This window comes from Phaethon lepturus, unplaced genomic scaffold (genome assembly GCF_000687285.1).
Source record: "Phaethon lepturus isolate BGI_N335 unplaced genomic scaffold, ASM68728v1 scaffold13396, whole genome shotgun sequence".
Taxonomy (NCBI): domain Eukaryota; kingdom Metazoa; phylum Chordata; class Aves; order Phaethontiformes; family Phaethontidae; genus Phaethon; species Phaethon lepturus.
Window position 1 is genome coordinate 63,854 of NW_010544203.1, and position 18,777 is coordinate 82,630.

Here is an 18,777-nt window from a genome sequence, read left to right on the forward strand (position 1 = left end):
TTGCTGGATTTCAAGACTCCTGTAAGTGATGAGCCTGCAACAAATGTTGTCCTCCACAAGGGCAGTATCCTGGGGATGTGGCTAATTCAGGCTGACAGAGGCTGTATTAAACACCATAGCCAGTGGCTGTATTTTAGAGCAGCTCTACCTGAAACAGTATTAGTGTGTTTTACTGAACCTTTGAGAGTGATTTTGGGGACAGTAACTTCTAGGAGGATTCTGCCTTGCTTTACAGCTCGGGCAGACCATCGGGATGGGTTCCTCCTCTGCCAGCAGGAGTTACAAGCGTTGCATACTTTGCAGTACTGCTTGCTTTTTAGGTGAGTTAATAGAAGTGCTTTTGGAAGGACTGTTTGCATTCCTGCATTCAAAGCTTAACTTTTAAGTTTCTTTTTTTCTTAAAACCTTGGCCTCGCTCTCTCAGCCGTCTGCCATGAAATTGAGGGTACTTGATCATAAGAGAAAAAAAGTATCCAACTCATTCCTGTGTCTCTGTCCCTTACGTTTGTAGAAGAGCTGACATAAATCTGTAATTTAATATTGTCACAGCTGCTTCTTCCCAGCCAGAAATGCATCTAAATAAAGCTTTAGTACACTTCTGAGCTCAGAACTCACTACTTTTTAACTCTTCATCTTATTAGCTCTCTCAAGACCCTGCGAGCTATTTGGTTTTTCCCTTTGCAGGCTAGCCGTAGGGCTGCCGCTGACTGCCGTGAGAGTCACGATGGCCGTTTAAGCAGCTTCACATTCACCTACAGCTGCTGTTCACCAGCAAAACCGAGCTAGTAAGAGAAACTGCTAACTGGCTTTTAAGGTTAGTGGCTTTAGGAAATGTCTGCTTTTCCACTGAAACTCTGAAAATGTTTGATGTAGACAAATCTCCACAAGGGAGTTAAAGTTCATTTGCCTCATGCCATCGTTGCGGTTAGGCTGGGTTGCTGGAGGGACCTTTGCTGCCCTGGATGCACTGTTCCTGCCTACCCCAAAAGCAGAGGAGAGCTGCAGAGCTAGGTGCTGATGGAGGTTCTGCAGCGATCATGCAAAGCTGCTGGAGGAGACAAGGGAGTGTTTTCGGAATGAAACGTTTCTTGTTTGGGAGTGAAGGAACTCCCTAAAAGCATTAATTTTTTCCCCTTGTAACTTTTGCATAAGAAAGACCCTTTTCTGAAAATCTGAAAGACTAGGTGGTAATACCTTTCTGTGTACTTAGGAGTGGTTTGTATAAACATTCCTCTTTTTGGCTCTATATACAGGGACTACATTGCTTGAATTTGTTTCACATCCTGTTCTCCCACAGCAGGATAATATAGTGAAGTGCAAGTTACAAGCAAGACTGTTTCTAGTGGCTACTTTCATGTTGCACAGCAATAAACCCCTGCTTAAAACGAAGTGGGGCCCTCCAAGCCTTTTAGATCTGAGATGATATATCATCAGTGTTTGTCTCTGCTGCCCAAGATAAAAGTTTGGAAGAACAAATTGAAAAATAACTGAGCAATTTATTATACGAAGCAATACTTGTCTGTTGCCTTCTTTTCTAATTTGTAGTTGTCAGGGTCTTTTCCAAAGTAGCACTGCAGCCTTTTTGCAAGTGTCTAAGTTACTTAGACTGATGTACTCTGGTTTTCATATCATATATTTTCAGTATGTGCCTATTACTACATTAATTTGTGTGATCTTCTAATTGAATTCAAGGATTTTTCAAAGTCTAGAGATAAAACTGGAGTTATAAAAGGCATTATAAAAGGCCAAGCTATTAGAATGGATTTTTTTTCTTATTACTGTAAAATGATGAAGATTTATAATTTGGAGAAAGAAATAGATGCTTATCTCTTATTCCCTGTGGTGCACATTCAAAATTGTGTGGCATATGGAACTTTCGGAAGTCTGAGCTGTGTCTCCTTGTAGTCGGTGGTAAAGAATGTGCAAGTTTGATGCTCCTGCCTGAAGCTGTCCCACCTTCCCAAGAGCATTGAGACCATAACCAGGTGGTGGGCTTGCAGATCTTCTTGGGAAGTAGCTGAAGAGATTTAGATGAGCTCCTGGCTCCAGAGCACAGTGATTCTGGCCATCTTGTTGTATGCTTGTGCTGGCGTTGCTGGCGTCCTCTTAGGCTGAACAGAGCTGATGCAGAAATTGCTGATTTCTTTAAAGACCATTTGTTGTTTTAAGATTGGTCCCTGGCTGGTTCTGCCCACAGAGTTGCTGTAATAGAATAATCACATTACATTTTTTTACCCGCATTTTTTTTCTTTTTTGAGTTCAGTTGTTCTCCTCCAACGATAACCACTGCAAAAGCAAACTACTCATGCCAGAAACTCTGGAACAGAGAGTTCAGAAAATATCCATACAACAGGAAACTTTTTTGTAGCTTTGTGGAAGAGGGATGTCTCTCATGGGGCTTTCAGCATAGCTACTTTTTTTCTGGGCTCTTTGCCTCAGGTGTGTCCTTTAACAATCCAACCCAAAGGCTGTCCTTGAAGCAACTGCCTCTTTGTGCATCTCTTCAAGGGATCCATTGCATCTCCATCGCAGGAGGAGAGCTGGGTGAAGCCCTTACTGTAAGCAAGCTTGCTCACAGAAGCTCCCTGCACGGCAGTCACAGAGTTTGGTTGCTTTTAGGCCTAAGAGTATTAATTTCCTTTTTGCTTTTCCTGTGTGGTAGGTATTTGTAGACTCAGCAAACAGATGATGCTCTTATCGCTCATGTGCTTTTGTGTTTTGTATTGGTATTTGGAGGTATACTTTGCGTTTTTCTGGTTGTCCTGGTTTCAGCCAGGATAGAGCTGGTTTTCTTCACAGAAGCTAGTGTGAGGCTGTGTTTTGGATTCGGGATGAGAAACTGTTGATAATGTGCTGATGTTTTGGGTTGTTGCTGAGCAGTCAAGGACAGTCCAGCTTCTTGGGCTGGCCTGCTAGCAAGGAGGCTGGGGACGCACGGGGAGCTGGGAGGGGACACAGCCAGGACAGTGACCCAGGCTGGCCAAAGGGATATTCCCTACCATACGACGTCATGCCCAGTACATAAACTGGAGTTGACCGGCAGGTGGGAATCGCTGCTCGGGGATGGGCTATCAATCGCCGGGTGGTGAGCAATTGCTGTATTGGGCATCATCACTAGTTCTTGTACATTCCTTTGTTGGTATTATTATTGTTGTTATCATTGTTATTTCTTTCTCTCTTTGTGTCCTATTAAACCCTGATTATCTCAACCCACGAGTTTTTTTCTAATTCTCTCCCCTGTCCCACTGCGGGAGGGGGAGTGAGTGAGCGGCTGCGTGGTGCTTAGTTGCCAGCTGGGGCTAAACCATGACACTGGTAAAGACCCTGAAAAATCTTACTGATGTTCTTTTCATATTTTCTTAATCCATTATGCTTTTCCTTTATCTTAAGCTAAACTGACTTTTCTGACTCCTATCAATGTGATATTTAGATACCTAAGTCTAAATACAGACCCATTTGATTATCTTAAAAAAACCCCAAAGCAACCTCTCCCCTCTGCCCCCCCAAGCAAAACAAACAAACAAACCAAACGAAACCAACAAAAATAAGGTATCCATTCAGACAAAATGAGGTCACTTCTCTTTATGAAATTATCTCATTCAAATGCTTTAATTAACTTCTAACTTGCCAGTACTGTGCTTCCTCACTACCCAAAAGCACTGGAGAACAGCATGGATGCTGTTCTGAAGGCTTACAAAGTGCTTTACAGTATTCAGTGTATAATTAAAAAAAAAAAAGGCACACAGCAGCAGTGCCATGCCAAACCATGGTAGCTGTTCTCGTTGGATGCAGTTATGTGAGCTCCTGGTATTAAAACTATATTTTAGTTTCTCCTCGGAGGACTCTTCTCCCCATTAAAAGATGGCCTTCTATTCCTAGATAAAATAGGTACATTGCCTCTCTGTGGCTTCCCTGTCAGTTTGTTTTGGAATGACAATGCTTGCTGGGAGCTAGCATTTGAATAGTGAATGTCTTGCTTAAAATGCAGAAGATGGAGATGCGTGCATTCCTCTCTAATTGCAGGAAATTGCAAATCCGGGCAAAATTTGGAATGCAGCTGCTTGTACAATTACATCTTCTGTGAGTTGCTATAGCTCAGCTTTACAACCCTTCTAAAATGTCTTCACAGTTTATGGTACAAATAATGCCCCCATTAATATTACTTTGGGATCACCCCTTTCATTTATTCGCCACCAATTCGAAAGGCCCAAGATTTTTCCTCTTGCTGAACTAATAAGGAGTGTTAGAAATTAGTGATTATATTAAGGTGAAATTTTGCTTTAGCTGTTATCATTATTGTTAAGCCAAAAGAAATCACGTTTCTTACTGTTGCTGGGGTTTGGGTTTTATAAGAAATACCCATGCACGTACCTCTAACCAGTTTGATCTGCCTTACAGCATCAGGTTTTGGATATGTGCAAACCTTTCCATTTCATGGCCTTATGGAATAGATTCATGGCCTTATGGAATAGAAGGTAATGGTAACGGGTCATGGAAAAGGTGTTGGGTTATTGGCAACTAAGTGTTGCTATCTGCTGCTGGTCGTTAAATGACAGATACGTTACAGAACACAATTCAGAGCTTAATGAAACGTGTTGGCCCCACTTATACCACCATCACAATTGGAAAACGGTTGAAAGGTTGGAAAGGATTAAAGGAGGGGGTAATAAAGGAATTATTTGGTCTGTCTTTTTGAGAGGTGAGGAAAGTGTAATTTAACCAAGGCAAAGTTATAGCTGGATCATGTTCTCCAAGTTCTTGGACAGAAGTGGAGTTTTGAGGGTATAGGACTTTGGATGAAAGATGGTATAAGACGACCCAGTGGCTGAGGCAGAACTCGCTGAAAAGGGGCATATTTTTAACCATAAATGTATTTCACTGCTGAGATAACACAGTGATAGGGTAGTTTCTTGATCTGCTGGAGCCTGTGTTTAAAAACCAAAAGTATATGCTTCTAGAAGAGACCTTGTAGCTTACCAAAATGTAGTAGAACATTGCAGAAATTACTAGGTGAGATACTGGAGCCTGTGCTTTGTGGTAGGTTAGACTAATCAAATGGTTTATTGTGACTTTAAATTCATAAATGCATGAGCATTGGTATTAAATGGGCTATTTCAGAAGAACATCGAGTCTCTTTGTGTACAATCAAGGATCTCACAAGAAGAAAGAAACATCATTTAGGCAGGACAGTGTGGGAAGTGTTCAGCTATTAAAATAGAAAATGGTGGTTTCCAGCGTTTTTAACTGGTTACTCTTCAGTGTGTAGAAATTGCTGCAGAAAATTAAAAACCTTGAAAGCTTACAGCAAAGAAGCTTGATTCGATGAGACAAGTTTTATAGAGCTGCAGTACTAATTCTATGACTTTCTTAGAGATTTGAAATTACATTTGGGCAAGCTACTGTAAGACATGAATTTGAAATTAGAGTAAGGGTGTTTTTAATAGTAAACACCTGCTTACTCAGTGTTGTAGTGTTTCCAGAACAGCTGATTGCAGTTACTGCTTGTGCTTTAACTCATGGTTGGGTTTTTTTTTTATAAGCTGCAAATGACTTTAGATGTTTTTCTGAAGGTTGGGGGTCTGGTTTTCTTGGAAGTCACTGTTCAGCAAATGTTTGAACTTCATAGGGTCTGCAAGGTCCCGTCCCCCTGGATCTGTAATTTTTCCCCGAAGTAGGAGCTGCAGGATTTCATTTTCCATCACTTACGCATTCACAGCATCCCTTGAAATGATGCCTTTCTCTGCTTCTCTGAGGCTGAATGGGTCACTGTCTACAGCTAAGAAAGGAAAGCATTTGTCACATGCTTAACTGTGGTGGTTCCAAAAAAAAAAAAAAGCAAACATTTTTGTTAAAAGGAACTGGCCTCCTAGCCAAATTATTATTTGTTTATTGTTCAAGAAGTGTGAAGCCCTCACCCTGCTTATGCGTGAAAAAGGTTTTATTTTTATGCCTTTGGGGACACACAAGCACACAAAACACTTGGGTTATTCATAACTGTCCTGTATAGAAAACAGTGACAAACATGGTGTTGGCTTGTTCAGTTCTTGCTATCTCTGAGGATGTTTGAGACGAACTCTGCTTGCGCATCTTCTTTCACAGACAGACCATGGTGCATGTTTTTCAGCGATGCTCTGTGTGCGGTAAGGTGCAGAATACCTATTGTATAGCCAGGAAATTCTTGTGTAGGAGCACAAAGAGGTTGTGGGTGGGAATTGTGGGATCCCTGGGACTATTTTTATTATATTCCACTTTTAATACTTACAGATCTTTCTGCTATGCTTTAGTGGACTCTGCTCTTCCCCCTTCATTGTTATTGATACTTTTGCTTATTATTTCCTTTTGCTCTCTTTCCTTTTGTACTTGGTGCTGTTTTTTCAGTGCTGACAAGGAGGACTTTCTTAAAAGTGGTCTGTAAATCCTTCTCTATCCTGTTTTCTGTTTCCCAGATAGACCGGCATCTGGGATTGTAGTTCTGCAAGGTTTTTCTCAGGGGGTGGGAGGGGGTGGTGGTGAAATAAACACTAGATGTAAACTGTAAGACAGCAAAAGGTATAAATAATGATCATTTATAAAGTGTTATTCAGGCTTGTACTGATTAAAGACAAGTTTTTGCAAGGTTCAGCCCCATGACTGATCTGGATTCCAGTCTGGAAATAAACTCCTAAACTAGCCTTAATGTGCCACGCCTGGTTTCCAGGGCTCAGCTGCCGGGATTTCTGCGTGGCGTCCATGCCGGCAGCCTCTGAGTGATGCCAGTATCTCCGTGCTTATCCCACTTTCATTTTTTACTTATAGATCTTTATCTATAATTGATGCTTGTCTGTTGAATGAGAGTCTGCTCAGTATACATGGAGACTGAGAGCTGTGGGCAGCTCTTCTAGCCAGGGGAACGCTTGGGATATTGTGATGTGCTGGGGAGCTGTTCGGAGCCAGGCAGGTGAGTGCACTGGCTGGCCTGGCAGGTCTTTTCTATTTCTGTAGTCTGGCCCCTCATTAATCATATATCTCTAAGCGTGTAACATTTCACTTCACCCTTTTTAACTCCCCAGGTACAGGGGCCCATCTTAGCTGTGATAGCTTTAAAATAAAGCTTGGAAAGGAGCTTTCTTTAGGGATAAAAAATTCTGCAAGTGAAATCCTGTTTGGTGTTTTCAGAGGAACTAGATGAGTTTATGAAAGGTGTTGGGTGATTATGCCCTGACAGCAAAGGCAGTATGACTTAGTGGCTTGGATATTGCATCCATACATATTTCCTAATTTCCTTTCACTCTCCAACCTGAAAAGACAAGATCTGAGATTTTCCTGTTTGTTCCTTTGACTTGGAGCACAAAGAAGCAGGTTACACTGTGTTTTCTGGCAAAGGCAGGCATTGCAGTTTGTAGTATCTGTACAGAATGGCAAGAATAATTTGTATTTCATGCTGTATGCATATGGGATCTTCTCCCTATTTGTAAGAGAAATATGAGAGAGAATGAGTGGACAGATAGGACTGGAGGCAGAAAATGTGCCATTTCTACACTCATGCAATTTGTTTGTTTTTTTGAACAATACTGTTGTTATAGCCATTTCTGCAAAACTCCTAGAATGATTTCAAGAGATTGCAGTTTAAAAATAATGACCCGATTCTGGTCTTTATCATCCACTTCAAAAGGAGCGCCAACAATTGGGTTTGCTGTTCCTTCCTCGAAGCTGGCAACAACATGATCATAAAATGGGAATGCTTCTATGCCTCCCTTCCCCTCCCTCATCGAAATAGATGTTTGGACCTTTCATTGCTGTTGCATTTTAAACTTCATCTCTAGCTAGCAGCTTCGTTCAAGTATGTAACTGAGAGGCAGAGCGTTCGTTTGCTTTCTGAGGCTTTCAGGTTGCCATGTGAAGTTTTAATGAGCTAAAATGTTGACTTCCAGCATTAGATTGTCACTTTTGTTAGGTCATTACTGAAAATCATTTAAATAATGTGATGTGGTTATCTAGATCTCTTAGCATCTCTTTGGGATGTCTTGCCTGTCGGTAAAATTCTCTCCGAGTAAATTCACATCCAGCTTGCTTTTCAGCAGAAAAAGAACCATTATGTGCATCATTTTTATTGCATTTTTCATTAGGGAGCTGTTAAAACTCTGAGACAGATCAGCCTCTCAGGGATGTTTCTGACGCATATGGAATGAGACACACAGCTCTGGGAAGCTCATTACCAGCAAGATGCAGGCAAATGTGGGGGAGCTGAGGAAACCACAGCAGTAATTGTAAAGGGCTGTGTCCTGGTTTTGGCTGGGATAGAGTTAATTGTTTTCCTAGCAGCTGGTACAGTGCTGCGTTTGGATTTAGGATGAGAATAATGTTGATAACACACTACTGGTTTAGTTGCTGCTGAGCAGTGCTTACACTACGTCAGGGACTTTTCAGCTTCTCATACTGCCCTGGCGGTGGGGAGGCTGGGGGGCACAGGGAGGTGGGAGGGGGCACAGCCAGGACAGCTGACCCAAACTGGCCCGAGGGATATTATGATGTTACGCTGAACAATAAAATTGAGAGGAGTTGGCTGAGGGGTGACGGCCACTGCTCGGGGACTGGCTGGATATCAGTCAGCGGGTGGTGAATAACTGCATTGTGCATCACTTATTTTGTATATTCTTTCATCATTATTATTATTATTATTTTACCTTCCTTTTCTGTCTTTTTTTTTTCCCCCCACTATTCTCTCCCCCATCCCACTGTGGGGGCAGTCAGCGAACGGCTGTATGGTGTTTGGCTGCCTGCTGGGTTAAATCAGAACAGGCTGGAAGGTCTCCTCTTCGAGGAGAGATCAAATGTGTAGGTTTTCTAAGCAGTTGACAGAAGTAGACCTCCACAACTGAAAGATTGGGACTGTCCACATGACAAATTAAAATGCCTCCAGAGGAGGTGAATCTGGATGTTACTGTTCTGGCCTCAAAACAGTGGAGCATGCAAAGAAACTGGAAGGCAGCTTATTTAAAATGTGTGACACATTACCTTTTCCATGATTTGCCCACTGAACTCATCCCTGTAAAATTTTATTCAAAGCTAGAAGATTCCCAGGACTAACAATAGCTGGGATAGCTGTCTGAATGAAAAGGACAGTATCTTAGGCTGGAAGACATTTCGGAGGAGGTAGGGATGAGGAAGTGCCGGGGAAGTTAATTGTGTGTGTAGGTGTTTGCAGGCTTCAAGTCTCTCCTGTGCATCAGTGCCTAAGTTAATACACCACGGCGGGGACTGAGCTGCCTGCTCAGCCTGTTTTTTGGATGTGCCTCCCCTCACTGCCCCTTTCCAACTCTGGACTGGGCCCACCCTTTTCTGTTTTGGCTTGGCCATTTTCCTCAATCAGACCTCAGCCTGAACAGTTTTGGAAACAGCATCAGTCATGGCGCTATCCCTGGGGAGATGGGAAATCCTTTCCACACCTGATGGATGTCCTGCCTGGCTTAATTTCACCACATCAGGAACTAGAGGCCACCTGTCTCTGCCCACCCTCCAGCTGATGTTGAGGAGATCTATTTTGTTCTAGTGCTTATTCCTTTGCATATTGCCGCGTGTGAATCTGGCAGCAGCGTCTGTGCACACCGTAACCCTTTGCACGGTGCCAGGCTTGGGAGGGGCAGCACAGGCAGTCTGTTACTTCAGTCCCTTTTCAGTCTGTGATCTAAAATGCAATACTCCTATCTGCAACTACCCTAGCTTGCTGGCTTCTCCTTAGAATATGAAAATTATAATAGTTTTCCTTTTAGCTTTTAGTTTTTAATACCTTTTGAAAACCTATGGTGGCCTTTTGGAAGATTTAAGTTATTTCAAAGGAAACCACCTATGAGCCCTCAGGGCAGTTTGGCCACTATCCTGTCCCAGACAGTGGTCACTGACATGGTGAGGCAAAGGGCTAGAAGGAACCTATCAGGAGTACTTGCCTTGGTGTACATTCATGGCATCTGTCCATCTGCAGCCATCGTAGGGCTGGTGAGGACACTTGGTGCCATGGGAGGTTCCTGCTAGCTTACGGGACTTGGTTTTGGGACTGTGAAATCTGTATGATGACCCTGGAATGCGCAGAGGGACGGCACACTTCGTGGGCTCAGTTACCGTGTCTGTGAGTGACTGCTCTGTGGTGCTGCTGTGAACAGCTAACCAGGTTAGTACTCGCCCCAGAGTGGGATGTGCGTCAGTTTGAAGATGCTGATTCCTCATCAGCTGATTCCCTCTACGTTTGACACGGCTTTTCTCAAAATGCACCGGGTCCTGTGGGATGAAGTTGGTTCTGTAGAAGTGGAAACGATGATTATCATGTTGTTGTATTTATTCAGAGAGGATGTGCAGCAGTTGTCAGATAGCACTACATACCTAATTGGGAATTCAGCTTCCAGCTGGTAGATTGAGACTGAAAGGCATAGCTGTGGGATAGGGACGGGCAGGCACAAATTGCTGAGGCTCTTAATCTTTTACAATATGTTTGTTTAATACAAAGTGGTCTGCTGAGATTGTTTTGCAGTGTAGAGTAATCATTGTGTGCTGACTAATGGGAGATAGCAAGCTGTTAAAGAGCATCAATTAACCATAGAGGAGGAGGTTATTGAGTATTTCACAAGCATTCAGGATGTGAAGAGTAAAGAATTTACTTGAAGGCAACCTCAGAGATTTTTAGCTATAGAAATCTACAAACAGCAACAAGAGTATTTGCGGACATACGTATGGTTGCAGAGCTTACCCGGAAGAACAGTGCAAAAAAGAACTCGAGTTAGCATTCCAACTCTAGATTGTGCTGATACAGCATAAATAGAGCTTTGCTAAACGTGTTCTCTTATTTCATATTCATTATTTTGGAAATTTCTCCTGTTAAATTTATCTAATGCTGTCACAGGAAATATTGGTCCTCTTTCCAGAAGATAACATCTGCAGTGCCCTTCTGATACTCAGGTGTCAGAATTTGTTATACTTCTGCTTCCCTGACTGCCTAACTGTAAGGCTGTTGTCTTTACATCTGCTCCTGCCTCAGTATAGTAATTCCTATTCCTGCTTGCTATGAGTTAGAACTCAATGCACTTAGTGCTGAGAGGAGCATGCTCTTCCATCATGTGCCTTGCAAAATGGATAATAAAATTCTCCAATTTTAGCTGGTCGAGAGTATGAAAACCTATGTTTCATTAGGAATGCTTTTATACAGCCCTACTAGTATTCTGCCTGAGTTTAATGCAAAAAATAAATAACATTTTGTGGGCTCTGTTTGCCGAGTGATTTTGTTCTTTGTAAGTAATGGGAAATTTTTCCCATCCTGGATTCCATTGTTGAATCCATTTTGTGCAAACATCATTTTCCATTTATTCATTGGCAGTGAGGAGACCAGATAACATTGAATTTATTGTTTCAGTTTTGTTTCTTCTAAAGTGATGTTAGAGAACTGGACCTCAGATACTCTTTTAGCCAACAGCAAGAGATGTCCTGGGATTCCTTGGGGATTATGATGAAGAAGGACCCTTGGTTCTTGGACCAAGGGCAAAGATAGACTTCTCTTGACTTCAACCCTCTATTCAAATGCCTTAATTAACAGAGGTCTCCTTTAACAGGTGGTTCTGCATCAATAAAGCCTTTAACATGTTAGGAAAAAGTCAGAGAAATTTACTCCTTTTCTGATTTGATTGATTTTCTTAATCTTTTTTGAGCGGGGACAGGGGAGGGAGAATAACGCATCAGGAGACTATGGAGAGGATTAATTACTTGCCTGCAAAACTCATGAAGATACTCTGATGAAAGACATGGGCTAAGTGAGTGAAGCCCTGGTAGAGTTGGTGTCAGTGGCGAAATTTAACTGTAACTGCAGCCCTTATGCCTGCAGTGTTTTGCACCATAAGAGAACATAACCTGATCCCCTCTATGTCATAAGCTTCTGAATTTGTTTCAGTAGTGAAACCCTCCCTACTGATCTACGGAAGAAACATTTTTTTTCCTCCAGATACGGCAGCTGGTTTGATGCTGAGCAGCTGTAGCTTGACAGTGGCAAAGGTGGGGGGGGCTTAGGACTCTTGTCCTTGCAGCTGGTGCTGCTTTGAGTTCTGACTGATCTCTGGTGCTTCAGAGAGATGCCAAAATATCCCTGACTTTACAGGGAACTTTTCAAAACCTTAGTATGTGAGATACCAGTAACTTAATGCAGATCTGCAGATTTAAAACCCCAAGGAGTTGTTCAGCTTCACCCGTGGGCAGGGAAGGGAGGCGTTGCAGAGCAGTTTCAAGGCTGGAAGGGGGTATCATTAGCACTGAGCTTGACCTGAGCTGATCTTTGGCCAAAGGATTCATTGCAGGAGCTGCAATGAAGCATTTCATGGTTCATTATCCTCACAATAGGAAACAATGTCGTACTCTGACGCTGAATATCTAACTCAAATTTTCATCCATTTGATCTTCTTACAGCTTTGTCAGCAAAGTCTAGTCTGTCACCACTTTTCCACCTTCTAGGATCTAAACCAAATTATATATCTGTGTCCATGAATGGAATAGTTTGAGCTCTTGAAGTTTCATACTATACGGCTTGTTTCTCGGCTGTGACCTGCCTTTGAATCCTACTCTCTGTTTCCCTGTGGTTTTTTTTTTTGAAGCATGAACTGCAGAACTGCACACAAGTTCCAGGAGAGCTCTGGGATTTGTGCAGGTTGCAGAGGCTGCATCGCTTTTCTGAAACTTTGCTGGTTTTTGGCTGAGTTGATCTGGCAGCTTGTTGCTGTAGCAGAAGCAGAAAAATGCTGTAGGACCAAGAACTGTTTCCGTGAAGGCTGTGGCAGGGTACCTCTTCTTATGGTTGTTTCCCCACTGACAACTACATTTTGAGATGAGTCACTAAATTCATGTTTAATTCACTAGTAAAATTGGCAAGGCAATTACCATTTTGCAAGTTCTTCAAATCAAATTGTTAGAGAACATTAAATCAAATGCTTTGGAGAAATCCCAGTATATACAATTGCTTTTATCATCCAGACTGTGATTCTGTCACAAGAAAACCTTTGTTTTATTGGGCCTATCGTCAGTGAAAGTGTGCTGCCTGGTGTTCATTTTGGTCTTAGCCTCTACTTTTTTGTCTCTGCTCCATTATTTTCCTTTTCCTATTTGTTATTCCATAATGAGAATTGAGAATTGAGGAATTTCTACCTTACAGTTGTCATCCCTACTTTTTAGCATTGCCAAGTACAGAAAGCATTTGCAAATGGAATGAATACGGAATTAATACTGTTAGTCATGAGGCAATTAATCAGTTAGGACAACGTGGTGGCTTAAAGCACGACAGTGATGAAGGTCACTCTGCTGAGTCTCCCCTTTTTGCTCCTTGTGTTTTGCTCTGAAGTCAAACCACCTGCTCCTCGGTGAGAGGGAAGCATGCATTGTGTGTTAGTCATCAGTGGAGGGGCTGGTAGGCTGTGAATCTGCAAACAAATTACTACAGGCAGCTTTTTGGTCACCTGAGCTGCTACCTGATAGAAAGCACGGGGTAGCTTAATTTAGTTTTCACTGCCACGTGCTTAGGTCTACCCTCACAGTTGGCTCTCTTCTCTTTGGTACATCCTAGTCCAAACATGACATTTTGTGTTGTTTCCTGGCATGAGGATTTTTTCACAGACATCTACCAAACTCTTGGGTTTTTTTCCCTTTTTTTGTCTTTTCTCTACAGGTAAAAACAAGAGAGGAACAACTACAGGCAGAGGGTTTCTCCACCACTGCTAGAAAGATACAGGAAGATGTTGAACTAAAACTGCTAGATCTTACACACCTTTGTGCCTCCCTCCAAAAAAAAATGCACGGTTCGTGCAGACTGGTTTTTAGAAGCAAACATCCTGCCAGCAAAATGGGCTTCGGTAGGTCTGCGTCCAAGGAGGCTGTTTCAGCTGTCAGTGCTACAGAGGTGATCAGAGAACTGCAGATGAGAGAGGCCAGCCTGGAGAGAGAGCTGAAGCAGCTGCAGGAAGAGTGCAGGCAGAGGCTGGATGAAATTGCGGCAGGGTTGGATGGAGTGATTTGTGTCTCCCCTTGAAGAGATAAAGCTGGCCTGAGAAGAGCAAAGGAATGTCTAGACTGACTCGATCAGAACACATTGTGCAGCTTGGCATGGGGGAGCGCGAGGTGAGGAACCAAACGTAATTTCTAATTTTTAATCCTGGGAATCATGACTTGTTACTGCTTTGTGGCTTGCACTGGGGCCGTAATCTTGCTGGTTCGCTCTGCAGCCCCTTTACTGCTAACCTGGCCAATTAAATTCTGCAGCAGGCCTTGGTGGGAGTGTGTGTAAATCTCCCTTTTATCTTTCAAATTTCTAGTTCTTCTGCCAAGCACTGGGCTCTTTTACAGTGCTCAGCTGCTAGGCATGGCATACTTTGAGGCTGCATGTTGAAGTACTAATTGCATTCAATATTTTCAAGCAAATGGAAGTTCGTTAGTCAGAAAAAATCCAGGTATTGGAGAACATGGAAAGTACCAAGGCTTAGATCTGAGTGGAAATGTTCAAGACAGTGTGCTGTTTTAATTTGCATATTTGTGGCAGCTATAATGCAGTCACCATAAGGAAAAACAAATGCCTAATAATAAATAAAGCAGCACACTGATTTCATTTACTGGTGTGATGCACTTGAAGTAATTGGGTTCTCAAAGAGAACAAACTAGAAACCCATTCCACCGAGTTATGAGTCACAGTGAGATAACTTATGGATCTGCTATAGGAAATTTCTGTAAAATAGAAATATGACCTTAAGTTCCAAGCTTGAGGACTCTCCAGGCTCTGTCTCTGCAGGCTTCTTCCCCATGAACATGCAAATGTTTTTCACTTGGCATTCATTTCCTACCCTTTTCTGTTTTGCTTTCACCAAGGATTATTTTTATATTCTAGTTGTACACTTTCAGGAATAAATAAATTTAAAAAAAAAACAGGTTGTTTTTCATTTGTGAATTGCTATGAGCTTTCCTCAGTCTGTCTACTAAATTCCTCAGGATTTCTGTCTACTACCCCAGCTTGACGGTGTCACTGATTACCAGCTGCTCTTGGCTCACTGAGCCGCCAAACGTGAGGAACCTTTAAGGACCTCTTTGCAGGCATCGGTACGGTCGCTGCTCTGCAGGGAGACAGTGTGCAGGTGGGAGTGGGCGGACAAGATTCAGGTCTCCTGGTTTCTGCTGCACCAAGTGAACTTCTTATGCTCATCTGCACCACCCGTACTGGCGCTCATGCAGTTTGTGCAGGAGCCAGTGGCAGTGCAAACATCAGTGGAGAGCCACAGGTGGAGGGCTGGTTTGCCCTGGTTTCACCCAGTTGAATGCAGCGTTGCTGGTAGACCAGGAGTATACAAGCTCATTTAATATGGGCCAAGTTTCAGACAGCCTTTCCTCTGCGTGGACCCAGTGGCTTCTCTAAGGACCAAGCTTGAGCAAGGCTGGTGGGAAGTGCAATTCTCAGGCAGAGACCTCAACTCCAGGCAGCCCTACACAGATGGGACAGCCCCTGGGAGAAGGGTGTTCGCGTGTGTTGATTGAGGCTGTCGGTCCCAACCAGCGTGCCGGCTGTCAGCTGGCACCAGGGTTGACACATAGTCCTGGACCAGAAAACCCCAGTGGGTTAGAGAGATCCATCTGTGGGGCAGGTGGCCCCGGGCTGCTGCTCCTGGAAGAGTAGCCCTGGCCTTAAAAAGCCAATCCACATTGTTCTGCTTTTCAAACCATCTCAGTAAGTGCAGAGTAGCAAGCACTGAAGTGTTTCAGGCTGGTGCAACCTGGGGAGGGTGTTGGCTCCAGGGCTACTGAAATTGAGTGCACAGGGGGACTTACTCAGACACAGCTTTCACAGAAAATTATTCATGAATGGGAAAGAAACAGTATATCCTAGAACTAATGAGAGTAGCAGCACCAGTCTGTCTCTGAGGGTTTTATATACTCCTTCAGCTTTTATACAAGGGACTTTTCATACTGCATTGCATTTAGGTTTAAAACATTGCCCTCAAAAGATCCTTTGTTCTCCTGAGATTTTCCACAAAGAAGAACAGGCAAATATTCTTGAGCATGGTGAGAACACTCCGATTCAAGTGCAGGTCTAGCTCATGCCTTGCTGTGGCTTATCAGGGTTGGCTTAATGCTGAATGCCACGATGTATTATGCTGCCATCCGCTTAAACTGGCAGTAGCCACTGATGGGATGACTTATTTCCTAGTACCAAATATTTGTCAGCATGCAGCGCTTAGCGCAGTGTGCTTCAATGTTCATCCAAGGATCCTGTTTCAGCAGAGACCATGACTGGCAGCACCCTTCCTCTGCTTGACCCTGAAGAATTACTTTTCTGTCCGCTGAAATATAAAAATGACATCTGTGTGTCAGAGACAGTGTGTGTCTGTGTGTGTGTGTGCGTGAAGTGTAAAAGTGCCTACAGTGAATGGCCGGCAGCTGCATTTACTGCACGGCACAAATCACCGTACCGAGGTGGGCCGTTCGGGGAGCTGTCAGGAGAGCCAGTGGGTTGGAGCTGGAGCTGCTTGTCCTGGTGTACGTCGAGAGGGGCTACAGCTGAAAGCTTAAAAGAAATCGCCTTTCCAGCCGCAGTGCCGCGCTGACGTTGCGTGCTTCAGACACCTCGTGCAAAGTACACAGGCAAGTATAGTTCATATTTTCTGGCACCGATTTCCTATTGCCTTTTGTTTCAGGTACCAATTAGCAGTTTAAACCAGAGCAGATATCCTTCGGTCCCCGTTGAAGGTGAGCAGGGCGTTTTGAGCTGGCAGTGGTTTTAAAACCAATACCCGCACCCCCCTCTTTGCCTTGCCCCCCTTCTCAGCACCAGCGCAGAGAACACAATGCAGGAGGTACTTTAAGGGCTTGGCACTCTCATGCACCGAATTTTGGAGGGTGATTTTCCTGTGAAGGCTGCCTTTTAAAAATCAAAGCACCTCCACAGGACTTGGATGCAAAGGGACTGAGCTGTGGTCATGCCTCGGTGCCTGGTCACAGCTTTTGATTGCTTTTGAGGCATACCGATGCGTCTGAAATACAGATGCTTTCTGGTCCTTGTGACCTTGGCGAGGCATCAGCTGTCTCTCCAGTACTGCTGGGAGATGCTGTATGATGGACGCCACTTAAAAGCTTAAGAAAATCATCCCTGGATTAACACAAGCTGCAGTGAGGGCAGGAAAGTGAACTGGGTAGCCACAGTCACACTTAATGTGATATAACAGAGGAACAAATAGGTGTTTTGTCACCTCACACCATTGCCATGGCATTTGAAGCGTTCTCCTTTCCTTGTTGAGGCCGGCTTCTCTCGCCCACCGTTACAGCCCACTGGTTTTAAAGGCTGCAATGACTTTCTTGGGTCACTGGGCTTGGCCCCGCATCAGCAGTCGAAGATGCTGTAGAAGGGGGAATGGCTGCTCTGGGAGACGTGTGGCAACCACATGAGTGGTTGGTCTCTGGCAGATGCCGCGACAGGCGGAAGATGACTCAAGCGATACATTTCATCCATGGGCTCAAGCATGCTCGGAAAATGTTAAGTATTACTTCACAGAAATTGGAGAGTGTTGTAAACAACCAGTACAGGCTGAAAAGCAAAGATACAAGCTGTGAAGCGGTTTGTCCTTTGCCATATCACCACGCTGGCTGTACATTTCCTTGTGAAAGCAGGAATCTGCCCTGAAATTGTTGATGGAGTTGAAGGGAGAAGGGTGGGTATCAGCTGGAGAAGTTGGCAGAGAGGATGTTGCACGTTGTGTGCCACTGGTTGCTAAACTCAAGTGGTGGGGGAAGGCTGGTGGTAAAGCTGCCCTAATGTCTGGACTAGGCAGCAGGGAGGGTTTTTTTTTGTTTTGTGGGGTGTTTTTTTTCAAGCAGCTACAGCAGTTCTCCCTGTTGGTCCATCCTAAAGGGACTTCGTTTCATTTGGGTTTGGATCCAGGGTTTCTGAGTGATCTCAGGAAGACAGGAGCGTATTAGAGGTGATGGTCCATGCTGGAAAAGCTGGAAACCAAGGTGAAATCAGCACCCTCCAGAGATGCTGCAGCTGGCTGTGCGGCACACCTGGCAAGGGCCAGGCAGGAAAGAGCTGTCCCAGATGTTCACCTGGAGATAGCTCACAGCAAAGCCTGTCCATAGGAAGCCCCGGTAGCAGCTAACCCTCCTCTTGCGGCGCTGGGAGCACGTGGCCTTTTGCTTCATGCTCTGGTAATGCTTCACCGAAGACAGGCTGGGTTACTGCTGCAGTGTTTAGACCACACTCTCTCTGGTGATGGATTGCTTCCGAGTGCAGCTTTAAGAGAAGCTTTAACAGGACTTCTGTGTGTGTAGTTTCTGGCAGGCTGGCACAGAGGTGTTTATAGAAGAGCACAGTTAACCCGTTTCTCTGATGTAACTGTGATGGCTTTCCAAACACCTCGCTAAGAAAAGGGAATTGGCCATAAATACTTGATTGGCTGATAACTCTGATAACTCGCACTGCGTAGCTAGAAACATTCCTCCCCAAATAACTGAGCATCAATCAGCTTGCAGTCAAAACAGGAGGTTTACTTTGCGAAAGCCAACGAAGCATCTGCAGTCACCGCTCCTGACAGCATTGTGCCTGCTGGTAAGTACGGGCTGCAACCTGTGTTCAAAACCAAGAGCTGCCGGCAGTGGTGCTTTCCAGCCTGGAGCGTTTCGGGTGCCTGGTGGGATTCCTCCACCAGCTGCTGCAGGATGAGCTGGTAGCAGCGGGCGCGCGCGGCAGCGTGCCGCGTGTTGGCTCCCTGGGAGTTAACGCGTGCCCGGCGGCCGCGCTGGCTC

At 44.1% G+C, this 18,777-nt stretch overlaps 1 protein-coding gene across 1 annotated transcript in view; it reads left to right on the forward strand.

The window, feature by feature from the left end:
- LOC104621967 (chromosome unknown open reading frame, human C14orf80) overlaps nucleotides 1-14,026 on the forward strand; it is a gene marked incomplete at its 5' end in the record, with an annotated part of 77,046 nt that extends 63,020 nt beyond the window's left edge. Inside the window, one exon of the mRNA XM_010288605.1 lies at nucleotides 13,667-14,026. Coding sequence (XP_010286907.1) covers nucleotides 13,667-14,026 — 360 coding nt within the window. The remainder of the gene's footprint in view (nucleotides 1-13,666) is intronic.
- Between the last annotated feature and the right edge of the window lie 4,751 nt (nucleotides 14,027-18,777).